General features: G+C 48.6%; 2 protein-coding genes across 5 annotated transcripts in view; both read left to right on the plus strand.

The window, feature by feature from the left end:
* The window catches only part of RNF43 (ring finger protein 43), a 60,071-nt gene extending 50,810 nt beyond the window's left edge, over nucleotides 1-9,261 (plus strand). For both annotated transcript variants that reach the window (XM_036879624.2, XM_036879625.2), the window contains exons 4-10: nucleotides 1,188-1,262; nucleotides 1,367-1,498; nucleotides 2,122-2,226; nucleotides 3,643-3,804; nucleotides 4,349-4,451; nucleotides 5,096-6,445; nucleotides 8,602-9,261. In XM_036879624.2, the coding sequence (XP_036735519.2) occupies nucleotides 1,188-1,262; nucleotides 1,367-1,498; nucleotides 2,122-2,226; nucleotides 3,643-3,804; nucleotides 4,349-4,451; nucleotides 5,096-6,445; nucleotides 8,602-8,645 (1,971 nt within the window). In that variant the 3' untranslated portion in view covers nucleotides 8,646-9,261. The remainder of the gene's footprint in view (nucleotides 1-1,187; nucleotides 1,263-1,366; nucleotides 1,499-2,121; nucleotides 2,227-3,642; nucleotides 3,805-4,348; nucleotides 4,452-5,095; nucleotides 6,446-8,601) is intronic.
* Nucleotides 9,262-11,620: 2,359 nt separating this feature from the next.
* On the plus strand, nucleotides 11,621-18,195 carry SUPT4H1 (SPT4 homolog, DSIF elongation factor subunit). Of its 3 annotated transcripts, XM_057501312.1 has the most exons (6): nucleotides 11,918-12,047; nucleotides 12,272-12,343; nucleotides 12,603-12,709; nucleotides 16,460-16,515; nucleotides 16,759-16,812; nucleotides 17,224-18,195. In XM_057501312.1, exons 2-6 carry the CDS (start codon nucleotides 12,308-12,310, stop codon nucleotides 17,289-17,291), a joined length of 321 nt encoding a protein of 106 aa, XP_057357295.1. In that variant the 5' UTR covers nucleotides 11,918-12,047; nucleotides 12,272-12,307; the 3' UTR covers nucleotides 17,292-18,195. The 3 variants fall into 3 exon arrangements, with proteins under 3 accessions (XP_036735522.1, XP_036735521.1, XP_057357295.1); XM_036879627.2 differs by lacking the exon at nucleotides 12,272-12,343 and having other exon boundaries at nucleotides 11,621-12,041; XM_036879626.2 differs by lacking the exon at nucleotides 12,272-12,343 and having other exon boundaries at nucleotides 11,888-12,047.
* Nucleotides 18,196-18,398: the final 203 nt, after the last annotated feature.

Genomic DNA, 18,398 nt, shown 5'->3' on the forward strand with positions numbered 1-18,398 from the left:
CAAGGAGCCGCTCCCCTGGCCTGCCTGGCAGGAGACCTGCCCCAACAGGCTCTCCTCAGGAAGGGAAGCTGAGATCAAAGCGCTGAGAGTGTGAGTAAGCCCAGCGCAGGCCCTCCCACCACCACTGCTTGTAGAAGGATTAACTCCTTCAGTGCCTGCAGAAAGGTCCCTGAATTCTGTAGGCCCCCAGAGGCATGAAGTCCTGGTCTGATGCCATTACAAGATGAGTCTGTGCTCTAGGGAGGAAGGCGGGAGGGTGGCTGTGCCGGCCAGGGGCGCCTGACATTAGGGCCGGAGAGATGTCCCCCCGGCGCCATTGCTCCTCCACCCTGCCCTCCGTTCCTATCTCCCTTCTCTTACCCCATACCCAAGCCCCTAGAGGCCTACATTTTGTTCACTTTCTGGCTCTGCTCTCTGCTCTGCTTGGCTGACTAGGGTCTGCTTCCCCCAGCCTGCTCTTGGAGCCTTGGGGAGCACCCACATGCACAGTTATGTCCTCACAGGGACAGCCCCTCACATCCTTCCCCACACAAGTCTCCAGTACCACCCTCAGGAACAGGAGGAAAGGATCAAACACTGGACAGGGACTCCATTAAGTCCTTCATCTGGAGCCTGAGAAAGAATTGGCAAACTAGATTGTGTCAGGGAGAGAGGTGGACTCTGCCATGGGAGCAGGGTCTCAGGCCTGGGAATTTTGCCTGAGCTGGGGGATGCCCTGCAGGCTCCTCCTGTCAGGCAAGCATGGACCCTGGGGAGCCCAGGTCTGTTCTGAAGGAGCTCTTCACATCTCTGCTGTTCTCCTCTTCCTTTCTGCTGGGGACTGGTCGCCCTCAGATCCCTACTGTCTGTTCTCACACTTCTTTGTAAAGGCAGACTGTGGACCCTGAAGGCAGGGGCTGTTTTACTTGTCCTTAGCCTAGTCCATCACCTGGCACCTACTAAACCCTTGTTTAAGGTTTGTTCCAGTATGAAAGGAAGGACTAAATGGCTTTGAAGTCGGTGGGACCCGGGCGACCTCATTGCAGGGCAGGTGATCCTAATCCCTCGCGAGTGTTATGTCTGTGAGCGTGCAGAGAATCAGTGTGTGCAAACTCTTAGGAAGGGATGGCTGGTGAGAGGGTGAGGCCAGGGCACAGATGGGCTGTGTCTTCTCTGACCCCAGCCAGACCTCTGCTGTGTCTCTGCAGGCCCAGATGGCAGGTGAGCGAGGAGCCAGTGCTGTCCTCTTTGACATCACTGAGGATCGAGCAGCTGCTGAGCAGGTACCCAGGGGTGTCTGAGGAGGGGGCTGCATGGACGAATACAAAGTTACCAGGGGAAGGAGAAGCAGGACACAGCAGCCCTGTGGGCGCTTTCCCTCCTGCAGCTGCAGCAGCCCCTGGGGCTGACCTGGCCGGTGGTGTTGATCTGGGGTAATGATGCCGAGAAGCTGATGGAGTTTGTATATAAGAACCGCAAGGCCCATGTGCGGATTGAGCTGAAGGAGCCCCCAGCCTGGGTAAGCATGCCGGATCTCTGTACCCTGCCCCAGCACCTGCTCCCACCCTCACTGTGTCCTGCGGTGAAACGCCCATCGAAAGCCCTTAGACTACTTGAGCTAAAGAGACCTTCGTAATGCTCTAGGCCAACTTCATCCATCATCTGTGTGCCTCTAGGCAAGTTTCTTCCCCCTCTGGGCCTCACCTGCAGAATGCACTGATTGGTTCAGCTGAGTTCTAAAGTTGTTTTCAGCTCCATGGTTTCTCAGCAGAGTAGAAGGCTCTGAATGAAACACTGGCCCCCTAGCCCCCTGACCTCTGGCTGCTGTTTCTCCGCTGGCAGGGAAGCCCACACAGCTGCTCACTGGGTAGCTCCCACCTTGCAGAGGGGTCCCTTTCTCCTTTTTCCCAGCACACACTTCTTCAGATAGTACCTCTCACAGCTGACACCTGGAGGGCCTTTTCCTATGAGTGTCCGTGGGACCACTAGCTTCACCTGCAGGTTCCTCTCCACCTCAGCCCCTCTGCTGGACGCTCAAGGGGACCATCAGCTCTCTATCTCCTGGGCTCCTGTGTTCCTCCCCAGAACTGGCCCAGCTCATTCCAGAAGTATGACCCTTCCCATCTCTGTTCGCTCCCCCAGCCAGATTACGACGTGTGGATCCTCCTGACGGTGGTGGGCATCATCTTTGTGGTCATCCTGGCTTCAGTGCTTCGCGTCCGGTGCTGCCCCCGCCACAGCAGGCCGGTGAGCAGGGTGGGCCCCCATGGAGGTGGACATATGTATGTGTGTGGGAGGTAGGGAGCAGGAAAGCGAAAAGTGAGGAAAGAAGGTTCTTTTATTCTCACCAAACAGTTTACATCAAAATACCCTGGCTCGGACTCCCTTGATTTCCAGCAGCCTCTCTCCATAGGCTTGCTCATTTGGACTTTTATTCAACAAACACAGTGAGCTCCTGCTGGGCTCTGTTCCCAGGCGCTGGGGATTGTGTGTGCAGTGAAGAAAAAGAGAAGATCCCTTACCTCCAGGGGCTTTGATTCTAGAGGGAAGAGACAGATAATGTACAAAATAAATAAGTAAAGTATATAGTATTTTAGATGGTGGTATGTGCCAGGGAGAAGAATAAAATAGAAAAGGGGAGAGGGAAAGCAAAGGAGACAAGGCTAATTTTTAAAAGCAAGACCAGGGAAGACCTCATTGACAGGATGACACTACAGGAAAGATCCTAGCTGGGTGAAGGGGTGATCTGTGTGGGTATCTGGAGGAAGTGATCTGAGCAGAGGAAACAGTGAAATCAGAGGCTTTGAGCCAGAAGTGTGTCTGGTACAGCTGGGGAACAGCAAGAAGGCCATGTGGCTGGAATAGAGCGAGTGAGAAGGCAGAGGAAGAGGCAAGGACAGAGTTCACAGGGCCCCAGTTGTACTGGACTGTTCAGGCCATTGTCAGGACTTTGTTTTTGACTCTAGGTGAAATGGGGGCTGTTGGAGGGTTTGGGGCAGAAGGATTGCCATGAATGATTTAAGTTTTACCGTGATCACTCTGGCTGCTTTGATGAGACTAGATTATGGAGGGGCAATGCTGGAAACAGAAACCAGCTCAGAGACTGTTGCAGGAGTCCAGGTGAGAGTGATGATAGCTGGGGTCAGGGAGACAGCAGTAAAAGTGGTGAGAATTACTTAGATTCTCAGTATATTTTGAAGGCAAAGCCAACAGGTTTACCAATGGATTGATCATTTAGTGTGAGAAAGGAGTCAAGAATGGAACCAAGATTTTTGACCTGAGCAGTTAAAAGAATGGAATTGTCATTTACTGAGAGAGGGAAGACGGGGGAAGGAGAGGTGCGTGGTTGGGGGTGGTTAATGGGATTAGAAGTTCAGTCTGAGCATGTTAAATCTGATGTGCCTATTGGACATCAAAGCTGAGATGTCAAACAGGCAGTTGGATTAAGCAGTTTCTCTCATCAAGGGAAGGAAAGCTCAAGGGTGGGAGTGGGGGAGCGAGGAGGGAGGGCGTGGCCTGCTTGGCAGAGTCATGCATGAGCTCCAAGGGGTCATCACTTGGCCATGTGATTTAAATGGGTGACTGGGAACCAAGTACGAGCTGAGGACCAGGGATGCGGAAGGGGAGCTCTTGCCTTATTCTGAGCCCCACCCCTCTCCCCAGGATCCCCTTCAACAGCAAACAGCCTGGGCCATCAGCCAGCTGGCCACCAGGAGGTACCGAGCCAGCTGCAGAAGCACCCGGGCTGAGTGGCCAGACTCAGGTAGCAGCTGTAGCTCAGCACCTGTGTGTGCCATCTGCCTGGAGGAGTTCTCCGAGGGCCAGGTAAGACAGGGAGGGCCTGTGGTTCACCTCTGTGACCAGGCTGGGGAGGAAGGCTGGAGCTGGGGAGGCTGGACGAGGCACTTAAGGCTGGCGGTGTTGCTCTGGCTGCGTCTGTGTCCTGTTTGTCCTGCATGGGGTAGAGGTGGAGGATAGTACTGAGGTCTGGTTGTTTTCCTGGTCTTCCAGGGAAAGAGAACTATTGTTCGTTGCATGCCTACCTACCGTGTTCCAGGCTTTGCAGTGGGTGCTTTATAGATGTATTATCTCCTTTTAGCCTCGTGACAGTGAGGGGTAGGGTAAACTAGTTTTTTATCCTTATTTTAAAGCAGAAAACTGTCTGTTAAAAAAATTTGCCTAAGGTCATGCAGCTAAGTGACAAAATCCATATCTATGAAAAGCCATACCTTTCTATTCTACTATGAGGTCTTTTGCAAGTAGGTGAGAGCATGAAAGAGAGGCCAGAGGGAGTCAGGGAAACGTCCTGGTTCCTAGTCACTCCTATAGCTACAGACAAGTTTGATTCAGACCCCCTTGTTTTCTCCAGGAGCTACGGGTCATTTCCTGTCTCCATGAATTCCATCGTGCCTGTGTGGACCCCTGGCTGCATCAGCATCGGACTTGCCCCCTCTGCATGTTCAACATCGTAGGTAGGAGGTGGGCCAAGGACCCCACTATGTGCAGGCAGATGGGACTAGAGCAAGGCTTCCCTCTGAGGAAAGGTTTGCCTTAAAGCTGAGGAAAAAGCAGGACTGCCTTGAGAGTTCCTTAAGGTGTGCACTGCTCACATGCCTCATCTGAAGGGGAGGAACATTCACATTGCAGACATCTTGATTATTTAAAAAATTACTTGTATTTTTATGACAACTTTGTTGATTCTAAATCTTAGTGATTTGTATATTAATCTAATTTTCTGGAATAAAGTATCCTAACAAAACTAAGATATTATGAAAATTTTCTAAAAGATGAAAATGAAGTATCTTAAGAAATAGAGCTTTTTTCTAATTCACCCCAAGGTGCAATATGGGCTAGTGGTGGTTCTGGGTGAAAGAGCCCAAATGGGCCAATGGGAGGAGCAGGAACTGACGTGCACCCTGAAATTCCCAGAGAGATAAACAGACTGGAAAGAGTGAGGGTGTCCCAGGGCACAGGGGATGAGGGAGGTCCATGGTCCCCCAAACTCTGACTGAGCTTGCAGGGTATGCAGGCTCCAATAGGTATACTACAGTCACACTCTTCTGAAAGTACCCTCCATAGGTTTGTGAAGTCAAAAACTGTTGGTTCTTTCTTCCAGAGGGAGATTCATTTTCCCAGTCCTTGGGACCTTCTCGATCTTACCAGGAGCCAGGCCGGAGACTCCATCTCATTCGCCAGCATCCAGGCCATGCCCACTACCACCTCCCTGCTGCCTATCTGTTGGGCCCTTCCCGGAGTGCAGTGGCTCGGCCTCCACGACCTGGTCCCTTCCTATCATCCCAGGAGCCAAGCACAGGTGCTCGGCACCACCGACTCCCCAGAGCTGCACATCTCCGGGCTCCAGGGGAGCAGCAGCGCCTGTCAGTGGCCCAGCACCCTTGCGCACAGGCCTGGAGGCTGAGCCGCCTCCGATGCACCTCACAGCACCCCACTGCTTGCCCAGCACCCATGCGCTGGGCCAGGCCTCACGACAGCAGTGGGTCTGGAGAAAGCTATTGCACAGAGCGCAGTGGCTACCTGGCAGATGGGCCAGCCAGTGACTCCAGTTCGGGGCCCTGTCATGGCTCTTCAAGTGACTCAGTGGTCAACTGCACGGACATCAGTCTGCAGGGCATCCACGGCAGCAGTTCTACCTTCCGCAGCAGCCTGAGCAGTGACTTTGACCCCTTGGTATACTGCAGCCCTGAAGGGGAGCCCCAGGGGGAGGAGACTCAGCCTAATGTGACCTCTCGGCCCCATTCTTTGGACTCAGTGGTGCCCACAGGGGAAACCCAGGTTTCCAGCCATGTCCACTACCACCGCCACCGGCACCACCACTACAAAAAGCGCTTCCAGTGGCATGGCAGGAAGCCTGGCCCAGAAACTGGGGTCTCCCAGTCCAGGCCTGCCATTCCTCGGACACAGCCCCAGCCAGAGCCACTGTCCCCCGATCGACAGGCTGCCAGGTCCAACCCAGCAGCTCCTTCAGGGCAGCTCCCCAACCTGCAGCGGCCCAGGACCCTCACCGAGGCAACCCCAGGCCCAGCTGATGCCTCTAGCCCCAGTCCCAGCAGCTTCTTCCACTTGCAGAAATCCAGCCTCCCTGGGCGACACCCACAGAGGAAACGGCGGGGGTTTCCCTCAGAGTCCACCCCAGCCTCTCGGCCCCAGGACTTGACCGCATACCCAGCTTGCCAGATTTTTCCCCATCATGGCCCTGCGTTAACATACCACTGGTCCCCGGAGGCACACCCATTGATCTTTGGGTCACCAGGCCTGGACAGAAGACTGCTACCAGAACCCCCAGATCCCTGTTACTCAAGTTCACAGCCAGTGTGGTTGTGTCTGACTCCACGCCAGCCCCTGGGACCGCACCCATCTGGGGAGGAGCCTTCTAAATGGAGTTCTGGCACCCCAGAGGGCAGGCCATGCTCTTACCCACACTGCCAGGTGCTACCAGCCGAGCCTGGTAAGTTTTCAGGGGCATCGGGTTGGGTGGGGAATGGGGACCAGAGCTGGATATTGCAGAACCGGTGAAGTCAACCAACAAAGGATTGATGGAAGCTGAGAAGGTTACAACAGGGGTGACATTCAAAACATGGAACAGCAGGCGTAGCATGGGGGGGATGCTGGCCAGCCCGCTTCAGCTCTGCCAGGTGTTACTCCTTTAGTTGCCAGATCACAGGGAGGCCTTAAGGTACTCAATGTGTGGCTGAGACATCAGAAAGCACTTGGGGTGGCTTGGGGCAGCAGCTCAAACACAGTGTTTCAGTATTTCAGTAATTGGTATGGTATACCATACAGCTCAATATTAGATTTAAATACAAAGAAGGCCAAGAAACATTCCATACCCTTGAGGAGAGCTTGCTGGTAACCATAATCCTAGGCCATATGAGAAGAGCTATGTGAATGATGCAAAAAAAAAAAAAAAGGAGAGAGAGCTCACAGGTGGTTCTCAGCAGAAAGGTTTTCTCCTTTCCTCAAGGGCTAAATGAACACCTAGGAATCCCCTTATTAGCACCCTTGTTGATAAGACAAACCTCATTTTCTGGGGTCTTTGCATCCCTGTTACTTTATTACAACCAGTGATGATAATGTAAATCCTCAACTTTAACTTGGTATTTTTTTGCTTGAACCCTCTTCTTCTAGACCTTTCCACACCCTACTCTTCCCATCTTTTCATTGTGTTGGTGACACAGTTCTTTGCCTATAGCCATCACTAGGAGGCCCCTCCATCTCAAAAAAGGGGACCCAAAGGTCCTGAAATATAAGACCTCATAGTTTAGGAGTCCTACGAGCAGGATCTGAGAGCTGCTATCATTCACTCACTCATTCATTTCTTCCCTCCTCTTTTCTTTCTGCATTGTATGCTTGCTGTGTGCTAAGTTCCAGGCTAGGCTCTGAGGACATGGAACTTGTGAGCCAGGAGATCTAAATCTATGGAGAGCAAGGCATGCAAGGAGTTATAGTAGAGAAAATAACTGCTCCCATAGGTCCAAGGTGCAAGCTTTGGCCATGTGTTGATTCCATCTGGACCCTGTCATGGGGGTCCTTTCAGTGCTCTCAGTGCCAGACCACTACCTCTCCTCTCTCCCAAACTCAGAACTGGTTTCAATGCCTGCCTTTTCCCTGCTTCTCAGATCCAATCGATGAAAAGTTCTGTTAACTCGGTCTCCGCTAGCTTTATCATATTCTCCAGTCTGGTGGCCCCTGCCCATGTCTTAGGTGCAACCTGAAGATTGAGGCAGGAGCCTCCTAGCTCTTCCCTTCCCATTACAGGGCCACAGAGACTGGGCACTGCATACCCAGTGCAGTGTCCTATAGAGCCGTGCATCACAGTCACCCTGCTCACTTGCCCTGCATACTGCTGCCAGGGTCATCTACCTCAAAACTGTCCAGAAATCCTCAAATGTTCTGTTTTGTCCACAGTAATGAAAAATCCAACTTGGGTTGGCTTTCAAGGCTCTAGCATCAGCTAACCTGCATCTTCTTTCCCAACTTTATTTTCCATTCTTCTCCTTCCCCTCCCTTCCCCATGATTTAGCCAAACTGCATAAACACTTCTTACAGTTCCTGCAGCCCAGAATATTCTGCTACCTTCTTATCCCTATAAATCCAATTCTTACCTATTCCTCTAGGAGCACACATTGATCTCCACTTTCAGGAAGCCTTTCCTGATTACTCCACTTGGACATGCTCTTTCCTCTTCCTTGATTCATCTCTTATGAACCTGGTCCTGTCCCACTGGCATAATTGCCATTTTGCATGCACAACCTTCCTTCTACAAGGTTGTCAGGTACCTGCTTATTCTTTTTTGTCCTCTTTTTGGCACATGGTAGCAGGCCAGATTCACGAGTGCTTAATAAATATTTATTGGGTGAATGAATGAATGGTAAGTACTGGTAACACATTGATTGGTTGCTGTATATATTTTCTGTTTCTCTAGATTCGTTTTTCTCTCCCGTGTGTCCCAACTGGGGCCCCTCTCAGCTTTCAGTCTCATCACTCCTTCCCTGCTCCTCCCTCTCTGTGGTTCCCCCCCAGCCACGCTCTCCTGCAGATGGCACAAGCAAGAGGCCAGCCTGACACTCAGTGACTTCTTTCCTCCCCTCTCTCCCAATGCAGGCTCGGAGGAGGAGCTTGAGCAGTTGTGTGAACAGGCTGTGTGAGATGATCAGGCCTTCGCTCCATCCAAGAATGTGCTCCGAATGGCTTGGGGCCCTCTCTGGCACAGAGTCCTGCTCCTGAGAGAAGAAAGGACCTTGGAAAACACCCCTCTTCTTGCTGTATTTCCTGGAACCACTGAAAGAGGAGTGGTGATGGTGGGTGGCAGGAGGTGGTGTTTCCTGCTCCCAGCTCCAAGACCTTGCCTGTGCAGCATATCTGCAGTGCAGCAGATTCGTGTCCAGCCACACAACCAGCTACTGCCTGCGTGGGCAGGCTCCCGTGAAGGTTGTGTTCTGAGAGAAGAAAGCTAGGTGTGGGTAGACAGATGTTGTTAAGGTGCTGCTCCTTCCTCCAGCCCCAGCAAGTCTTCCTCATCCCAAGCCTCATGTTACACTTGCCAGTGGGTCCTGGCTGAATGCGTGACCCCCTCTCATCTCCCTCCTTGAGCGAGTCCTCCACACCAGCTTTGGTTCCTCCTCAGTAAGACTGGTGCATCACCAGCAACACTGGCTTTTATCATTTTCCTTCTTAGCCAGAGGTTCAGGGGGCCTGAAATAGGGGGTGTGGGGCTCTGAAGCTTCTCTAGGCAGTTCCTGCACTGGTACCTGAGGGAGGATGTTTTTCTCCTCTCCTTCATTGTCAGATCCACCTTATTACACCAGAGGGGAGACTCTGAAGTCAGCATGTGGAGTTGTGCCCCCAAGGTGGTGTAGCACCTGGAGGAACCTGGACAAAGCTTCTGGTCTGCACACTCCCTTGTCACTCCAGCAGCCCCTGTTCCTCCGGGGCTTGGGAGTGGGGGCAGTGGGGAGGGAGTAACTCTTCCATGGAAATCTATCTCCAAGTCCCAAAGTAGGCAGAAAGAAGAGAATTTCTGCCTGACTTCATCTAGGAAGAGGGAGGATGGACTGAAGGTAGAAAAGGCAGAATTATAGCTGAACAGGACAGCAAGGAATTCTATAGGAGTTTTCTTTCGGAGCAGGGAGTGGGGAAGGGGAGAACAAAGGAAAAGCAATGTGGGACTGTTGGGCTTAGATGGCCTAGTGGCCCAGCTTCCCAACGTAAGCCATACAGGCCAGGGGTCACATAGGAAAGGGAGCATGTGACCATGGAATTAGAGCTGGGAGACTGGCCTGGGCAGCTGATACTAAGTGGGCAAGGGCTGAGGGGCCTCCTTGGGGTGATATTCACCATAGGACAGCTTGACTGTTGCTGGCCCCTCAGGCATTATCCCATTTAGAATGTGAATGTGGGAGCATAGTGGGTACAGGACCCCACCTGAGGATCTTTTCCCTTCAAAGTCAGTGGGGAACTAGCATCTAGGCACCCACATGGGTATTTATATCTGAACCAGACAGAAAGATGCTTGAATCAGGCACTATGTTGAAAAATGTATTTATTTTCTAATATATTTATCCATAAATGTGGTCTGGTATTGTGGTTTTGTTCTGTCATGACTGTCACTCAGGGTAACAACTTCATCTTCTACATCAAAGAAATAAATTATTTCTGATATCAGAGGGTAGACTCTGATTTATGAAAGAATAGGGCAAAGTGGTGGACTTAGCAACAAGAACTTGTTTTTAAGCCCTTGTAAAAAACAAAATTCAATCAAGTAAATTTGAGGATCTAGTATTAAGCGATTCATGAATTAGGCAGTAAGTATCTCATCTAGCAAGTAGTAGAGAAGTGCTCCAAGATGCTGTACAAAATGGAAGGTTTTTATAGACAGGAGGGTGGGGCAAACAGTTATTAGCAAACAAGATTAGGATTGTTTCCAGTAAGGTCACCTTCCCTTAGGAGGAGCAGGGGTCTTACTCGGTTTACCTCACTGGAACTTCCAAACTGATTGGCTTAAAATTCCACTCCTGGGAGAGGCTGAAGCTGCAATTAGGTTGGGGATTAAGCCCCAGTTGGGTGACTTGCCTAGAAGTGATCCTGTGTTAGGCCTGTGTTGTTAACACCCTAAAAGCACAGCTTAGAGCAGGGAAGGAGAAAACATGACTGGATTCTCATTGTGGTTCAGTCATTATCTGTATTATTATTATACTGTCTACTTGCACTCTATGATTTCAGTGACTTTCTTTGTGACCTTGGCCAAATACTCTTTGCCTCACTTCTTCCACCCATAAAATGGGCCTACTTCACAGAATTGTTGCAGAGATCCTGTGAGATAACAGAGTCAAAGCCTGTTCCCAAGTGGAAAATATTCAGTGATAGAAAACATCCCAACCATCAGAGCCCACCTGAACACAACATGAGATGGGCACAAGAAAATGACCCACTCTGAAGCAGCTCAGTTTCAGTTAAGAGGCCTGTTTGGGAGGATAGAGCAGCCAGGCCTGAAGATATTTATATCCCAAAGTTCCAATTGAAGTAAACACAAATGACTGTGCTCTGCCTACACGTGGGACTATTGTGCAGATCCAAAAAGCTGATGCTGTGTCTACGAAAAACCCACAAGGTCTGGAGATGGCTTGGTTCTCGTCCTCCCAAAGCATGTTTTCCCTTTCTCCTTCTCCGGGAAAGGTTTGGTACGGGTGGTGGTTATCTGGTACCCAGTGTGGAACCAGAGAGGAAGGCATTTAGCTTCCTATAGGGTGAAATGAAAAAAAAATTAAAGGACACTTAATCTCCTACAGATGTTCTGATGTAAAGGAACTGTGTCTAAATGCTAAAAGCTGCACAAAGCATAAATTATCAGCTGGAACTAGGAAATGTACGTAGAGTTTTAAATATGCATTTTTTCCGCCATCGGCTCACAGGCCAGCATTCCTGTGGACGACAAATGAAAACCCTACAATGCTTTCGTAGTTAGGAAAGAGGAGGTCTCCCCTGGATTTCTTTTCGTCTTTGCAGAGATAATCCAAAGGGAGACAGTGGACTCTGGCCCAGTGCTTTTAAAATGGGAAGGGCAAAAAGAACGTCGCTGTCTTCTGGGCCCCTCCTAAGGGACCCCGTAGCCAGTAGCCTAGATCAAAAGGCCCCGCGCCGTCCGGATTCCTACTCTGGCAGCGGCTCGCTTCTGCGCAGGCGCTACGCGCGCCGCCCCTCCCCCACGGGCCCTGCCCACAGGCCCAACGGCTGCCTCAGCCTCACTCTCGCGCCGGCGCAGGTGGCGGGGGCGCGCGCCGGCCCAGGTGACTCCAGGCCGGTCCCGCCTCCAGGCGGGAGAAACCATCTCCTAAGGCGGGGGGAGGGGCGGGGCCCACGGCCTCCCACAACGGAAGAGGAAGTCTGAGGAACTGGCAGTAGTGAGCATTCTGGGTAATTCTCTATTTACTTCCTGCGTGTGAGACGACTTCCTCAGAATCCTTCGCTGTTCTGTTGAGGAGATGGCCCTGGAGACGGTGCCGAAGGATCTGCGGCATCTGCGGGCTTGTTTGCTGTGTTCGCTGGTAAAGGTGTGCGTCGGGGACTTGGTTGTAGGGCGATGGGGGACTAAGCTGGGGGAAAGAGGCTGGAAAGGGGTTGAGGGGTAATGAAGAGGAAAGTAAGGTTCAGGACCCCGGGGGTAGTAGGGGGTGTGGGACGCCGTAGGAGGCCGTTGCTTTTGTCGGTAGGAACGCGGGCTGGTCTTGCAGCCGTGGGCATGGGCGGTCTGACGTGCCTTTGAATCAATTCTTAGCCCAGGCCTGACCGTTAACGGACGTCCAGGGAACCTATGTTGGAGCCGAAGGACACTGGGAGCCGGAGGAGGGTAGGGATCTGCAGCTAAGGGAGTACCCTGAGGAGTCTAGGAAAGGAATATGTCAAACGCAATTGAAAGGAAGGAAGGACAAGAGAGGAAGGACTGTAAGGGTGAAACTTGGGAGTAGGGGCTTTAGGAGTGGTGGGCGGGGGACCTGATGAACCTTGTTTAGGGAGCCTTTTACTTGACTAGGTAGAAGTATGAACAAAGCTACTTTTTCTTTCGGACTTGTTCATGGTCTCTTCTCCCCCTTTTGCCCCCCTCTTAGACTATAGACCAGTTTGAATATGATGGTTGTGACAATTGTGATGCGTACCTTCAGATGAAGGGTAACCGAGAGATGGTATATGACTGCACCAGCTCTTCCTTTGATGGGTAAGCCCCTGTAGATTACTCTATTCACCTATGTACTACCCTCACTCCCAGCCTCCCAAGTAAATGTGGGGCAGACTTTTTAAGACCTTAATCGTAGTTGGTTTCAAAGTTATTTTGATACACACTAGTTCTATGCTGTCCAAAACAGTAGCTACTAGCCACATGTTGCAGTGAGCACTTGAAATGCAGCTAGTCCAAAATGAGATACGTCTTAAGTGTAAACTACACTGGATTTCAGAGATTTTACACAAAAGACTGAAATATCTTAATTTTAAAAATATTCCATGCCAAAATGAAAATACTTCAGATATGCTGGGTTAAGTGAAACATATTGTTTAAAAAAATTAAACCTTTTTGTTCTTACTCGTTTTAACATGGCCACTAGAAAATGTAAAACAAGTTGTATGGCTTCATTATCAGCTCGTTGGTAGGGACTGTGTTTACCTGTGCACAGGGTCTAGAAGGTGGTGGATGCTTACTAAGTGTTTGTTGAATGCATGAAGCTCCTTTTTGAAAATAAAGGAAGGGAAGGTGCAGTAATGGTAAATTATTGCCCCAAACCTGATGTTTTTAGATCTCTCTAAGGTGCCCATAAGAAAAGTTTTCCCTTGGCAAGATTGTAAAGTGTGGTAAAGGGGAAATGAGAGAAATATAAGTGGCCAAGTCTCAGTTTTCTTCCCTTAAGGTAGGAGCCAGAGGGCCGTATTCTTTGGGTGTTAAGTACTATTAACAGATAGGTACTATTAAGTTTCTTTTGGCCTTACAGCTAATAGCTAAGTAAGGATTTACACACAAACTGGGCTTAAACCCAGTACTTGCTAAAATTCCTTGAAGATGGGCCAACTCCATTCTTTCTTCTTCGATTTCCTGTAAGGATTACTAAGGGATTAGGCAAAAAAAGATGTCATGGAATCTTCTACACATATATGTGCGCACTCAGAAACTCAATTCCTTCGTTCATTTGTTAGCACTATCCGTTCAGTGCCAACAAATAAACAGAAGGCCTCTCATTGGTGGATAGAGTACTGTGTTGGCTGCTGTCAGAGATGTCAAGGTTTACATAGTGAGATACTGTTAACCAGAGACATAGTGTAAAGTTTTGTATATTAGGATTTTCTCAAATTGTGGTAAAATGTACATAATAAGAAAAATTAGCACCTTTAGGTGTAGAAGTCATTGGCATTAAGTATATTCACATTGTTGTGCAACCATCACCAGCATCCATCTTCAGAACTCTTTTCATCTTTCATCTCCTTTTCATTTCCCTCTCCCCACAGCCCTGGCCACCATCATTCTACTTTCTTTCTCTATGAATTTGACTACTCCAGATACTTCATGTAGAGGGAGTCACACAATATTTGCCCTTTTATGACTGGCAAATTTATTTCACTTAGCATAAGGTCTTCAAAGTCTAATCCATTTAGCATGTGTCAGGATTTCCTTTTTAAGCTAAATACTCCACTTGTATGTATATACCACATTTTATTTATCCATTCATTTGTCAGTGGACACTTGGGTGCTACCACCTTTTGACTGTTTATGAACCTGGGTTTACAAGTATCTGTTCAAGTCACTGCTTTCACTTCTTTTGGTTAAATATCCAGAAGTGGAAAAGCTGGGTCATTCTTAGTTTTTGTATTAAAGTACAGTTGATACACAATCTTATATTGGTTTCAGGTGTACAACACAGTGAGTGGTTCACCAGTTACCCATATTATTAAATCCCGACCCTCGCTAGTGCAGTTACTATCTGTCAACATAGAAAGATGTCACAGAATCATTGACTATATTCTCCATGCTGTACTACCATGATCAACTTATATTATGATTGAGAATTTTTGTGCACCTTTATTCCCCTCACCCCAACAGTATCCCTCATGGTAACCACTAGTCACTTCTCAGTGTCTGAGTCTACTGCTATTTTGTTCATTTTGTTGTTACATTCCACAAATAAGTGAAGTCATATGGTATTTGTCTGTCTCCACCTGGTTTATTTCACTGAGCATAATATCCTCCATATTGTCGCAAATAGCAGGATTTTTTTCAATGGCTGAATAGTATTCCATTGTGTATATGTACCACATCTTTATCCATTCATCTGTTGATGGATACTTTGGCTGCTTGGATCATTCAATGTTTAATATTTTGAGCAACTGTCATACTGTTTTCTATAGTAGCAGCACCATTTTATATTCTTACTAGCATGGCATAAGGATTCTTATTTCTTCACATGCTTGTCAACACTTGATGTTTTCTGGGTTTTGTTTTGTTTTTGTTATTAGCCATCCTATTGGGGGTGAGGTCATATCTCACTGTGGTTCTGATTTACATTTTCCTAATGATGTTGAGCATCTATTCATGTGCTTATTGGCCATTTATGTCATTTTTGGAAAACTATCTGTTCAAGTCCTTTGCTCATTTTTGAATTGGGTGGTTTGATTTTTTTTGTTGTTGAATTGTAGGAGTTATGTATTCAGTTGCATATTAGGTTTTGAAGAGTGGATATATCAATGGTTAAAGGAGATCAGAGGAGGGCTAGATGAACTCAGCCTGAAATGGAGGCACAGCATATTATTTGGGCTCTTCAGAGAAGTACAGGATTTTTGAGGCGATTGCGGTGAGAAAGAGGTAGAAAAAGCACTTTAAAACAAAGGAGTGACCCAAGCAAAGGCATGGGATGGGAAAATTTAAGAGTGTTTAGAGAACAGTGGGAATTAGGTTTAGGTTAAATCATAAGGCTGAGTAATAGAGATTATAAGACTAGACAGATAGATATTAAGGACAGAGAAGTTATATACTTTGGCCAGGAGAATATCCTGTTTATGTGGCTACTCCAGATCAGTCTGCTGGGCCAGGGCAAATGTTAACCGTACTTGCCGCCCCTGGAGATGGGTGGGGTCAGTTCCACTCAAGCATATGACTGAGCATGTACAATTTGGATGGGAGGGGATGCTCCCTAAACAGGAATCCCAAGATTGTTGCCAAGAGAAGAGGGAATGGATTTTGAGGGGGCAATCAACAAATGTCAGAGACTAGAACACACCTTCCATAATAGGCCATCATTTGATTGAATGATTGACTTTTAAAAATTACCTCTGTAGCTTCTGAAAGCACCTGATGCTTACATGTCAGGGGATCAGAGCTACCCGGGGAAGAACAATTAGGATATTAAGGAGAGCTAATGCTTAGTTAGCACCTACTCTGTGCTGGGTGCTTTTCCTATATTAGCTCAACCATTGAGTCTCGTGGTACTGGTGAAATTCTGCGAGATGTCTCCATATATGTGACAGAGTGTACAGCTTACTAAAGGCAGAGCTTGGCCAAGTCTAACTTATTTCTGGAAGAAGGATCCATTGTTTTGACTTTGCATTAGGCCCCAGCCCTCTAGTGGTCATTTGGCTGGAACCTTCCTCTAAAGCTGTCCCATTTCCCAGGGCGTCTGTGGGCTGAGTATGTTTTTGAGCCTGGTGAAATAGCCTTTTGGAGATGGTGACTGATCTGTGACTGGTGGGCCAGGGACATAAGTACAAAGGACCTTTGTCAGTATTAGCTTGGAGTTAACCCCTTCCCAGCATTAGAACTCAGTTGCCCCTGCTTTCTAGTAGAGATTCAATAGTTGGCTTTTTCCTCGATTTCCTGTCCCATAACTATTCTGCTGGCTGGGAACAGAGTAAAGAAAGTAGTTACATCAATCTCTCTCTTCCCTGGTAGGGCAGGTTCAGGCTGACTCTGTTTCTTTTCCCTTCCTAGAATCATCGCAATGATGAGTCCAGAGGACAGCTGGGTCTCCAAGTGGCAGCGAGTCAGTAAGTGTCTCCCTTTCTCCTTGTCTGGCCTGGTTGTGGCGGTGTTGCTATCTTAAATCAGTGGGTAAGTGCCTTGGAGTGAGAAAGGTGGGAGTTGTACGAAAGACAAGGTGTCCTATCATTTAACACATGCAGTCAAAATTAGTGATTGGGTTGCAGCATTTCTCTCATTTTTAGTGTAAACTTCCATTTGGTCTTTCGCCGTAACCCACTCTAACTTCCATCTCTTTTCTTCCCTCTCAGGTAACTTTAAGCCAGGTGTGTATGCAGTGTCGGTCACTGGTCGCCTGCCCCAAGGTAAAGGTCCTAACAACTGTGGTAACAGCCAATGTTCATCTAGTGTGCCGAGCTCTTTGCAAGTCCTTTATGTGAATTAACTCCAGGAGGCACGGAGAGGTTAAATAACTTGCCCAGGGTTGCCCAGCTAGTACGTGAGGAGCCGGAGTTTGAATCCAGGTCTTTTGGCTCCAGGACCCTTGCTTTTGATAACTGTATACATTGTGCCTCTGTTTTTACCAAGTCATTGCCCATCATTTGACTGGCTCTTCAGTGGAAACAAACCAACCAGGCAGGACTATGGATGAGCAGTGTAGGAACTCCAGTTTGCTTAGGGCACCTCTTCTCCCTGCCCCCCAAAGTGGTAACTGGGGGGATCTTTCTTATCTCCCAGAATCTTCTCCCTCACAGCTGTTTCTTTTCTTGCCACAGGAATTGTGCGGGAACTGAAGAGTCGTGGAGTGGCCTACAAATCCAGAGACACGGCTATAAAGACCTAGCAAGATGCATGGCTGCCAGCATCTTTGCTCCCCACCTCCTGCCTCTGCTTATTTTTTTGTTGTGGAACTAAATGAGCAGAACCACAGATATTCCCTACCCTCCAATTCTGAGACTCTGCAGACAGACTCAGCAGAGCAGCACAGATGTCCTTGGACCATTTTACCTTCTTTGGACTACTCGTGGGGGTAGGAGTGGTCGGGGTTGGTGGATTAACAGAGACTGAAGTCAGTGGGTAGTAAGATGCTAGTTTTCCTATCCACAGCCTAGGGCTATGCCCTTGCCCATGGATATGACTCTGGGTCAAAGCCAATAAACATGAAGCCCTAGGAAAGCCCACAACAGATGCCTTGCCTCCCTCTTCCTTTCTCTTTGCTGGGCACAGTAAGAAACTCACTTGTCCTGGAAGCATTTTGCCAGAGAGGCATGGGCACTTCTGTTCCCGTCACCCGTTGTTGAGCCTCCAGGCTTGTAACCTTTCTAAGGTACTTCCTTGAGTCTTGTTGGAAGGTTCTTCTGAGTCTGGGCAACCCCATCAGCTTTGGGGTTGCAGCCTTCTGGCCTCTAAGACCTGGCCAAGTAGGTATCCCTTGAAGAACTCCTGAGGCTTCTTGGTACTCTGCCTCTTGACCATGTTTAATACTTTGTACCCCTTGTCTCGCCTCTTCTTTTTACTGATCTTCCTACACCTTGGGCCATGCCATCCCGCTCCCACTTACCCTCATTCCACCACATTCCCCTGCCTGGAGACCCTCGGTGGCTGCTGGGTCTTGGTCTGGCTAGCTTGTACCTCTGTAAGAAGTGGACCCCTCCCTTTCTCCTCTGGCCTGTTAGGGGGTCCTTGAGTGATGTCATGTTATTGGCCAAGGTGAGTTATTGTATTGGAATTAAAAATTTACCATAAATTCTCATTTGCTTAAATTTCCACAGGAAATCCTGTTAGTAACCCCATTTTGATTTCCCTGTTGATTCTCTATCTGTAAAACGAAAATGATTACATTCTGCCTTTTTTACCTCAAGATTGGTTGTGACAATGTGAAAATTTTATAAATTCAATTTTATAAGAGGTAAAATTCATTTGCTCTCCTTCTGTTAGCCTGTCTTCGTCC

The sequence above is a fragment of the Manis pentadactyla genome, chromosome 4 (genome assembly GCF_030020395.1).
Source record: "Manis pentadactyla isolate mManPen7 chromosome 4, mManPen7.hap1, whole genome shotgun sequence".
Taxonomy (NCBI): Eukaryota; Metazoa; Chordata; class Mammalia; order Pholidota; family Manidae; genus Manis; species Manis pentadactyla.

Bases quoted from the DNA above. Each gene is read 5' to 3' on its own strand.
- SUPT4H1 (XM_036879626.2), top strand. From the start codon at position 11,979: ATGGCCCTGGAGACGGTGCCGAAGGATCTGCGGCATCTGCGGGCTTGT. The intron at 12,048-12,602 runs GTGTGCGTCGGG...CCCCCCTCTTAG, and splicing joins TGCTGTGTTCGCTGGTAAAG to ACTATAGACCAGTTTGAATA. The intron at 12,710-16,459 runs GTAAGCCCCTGT...TTCCCTTCCTAG, and splicing joins ACCAGCTCTTCCTTTGATGG to AATCATCGCAATGATGAGTC.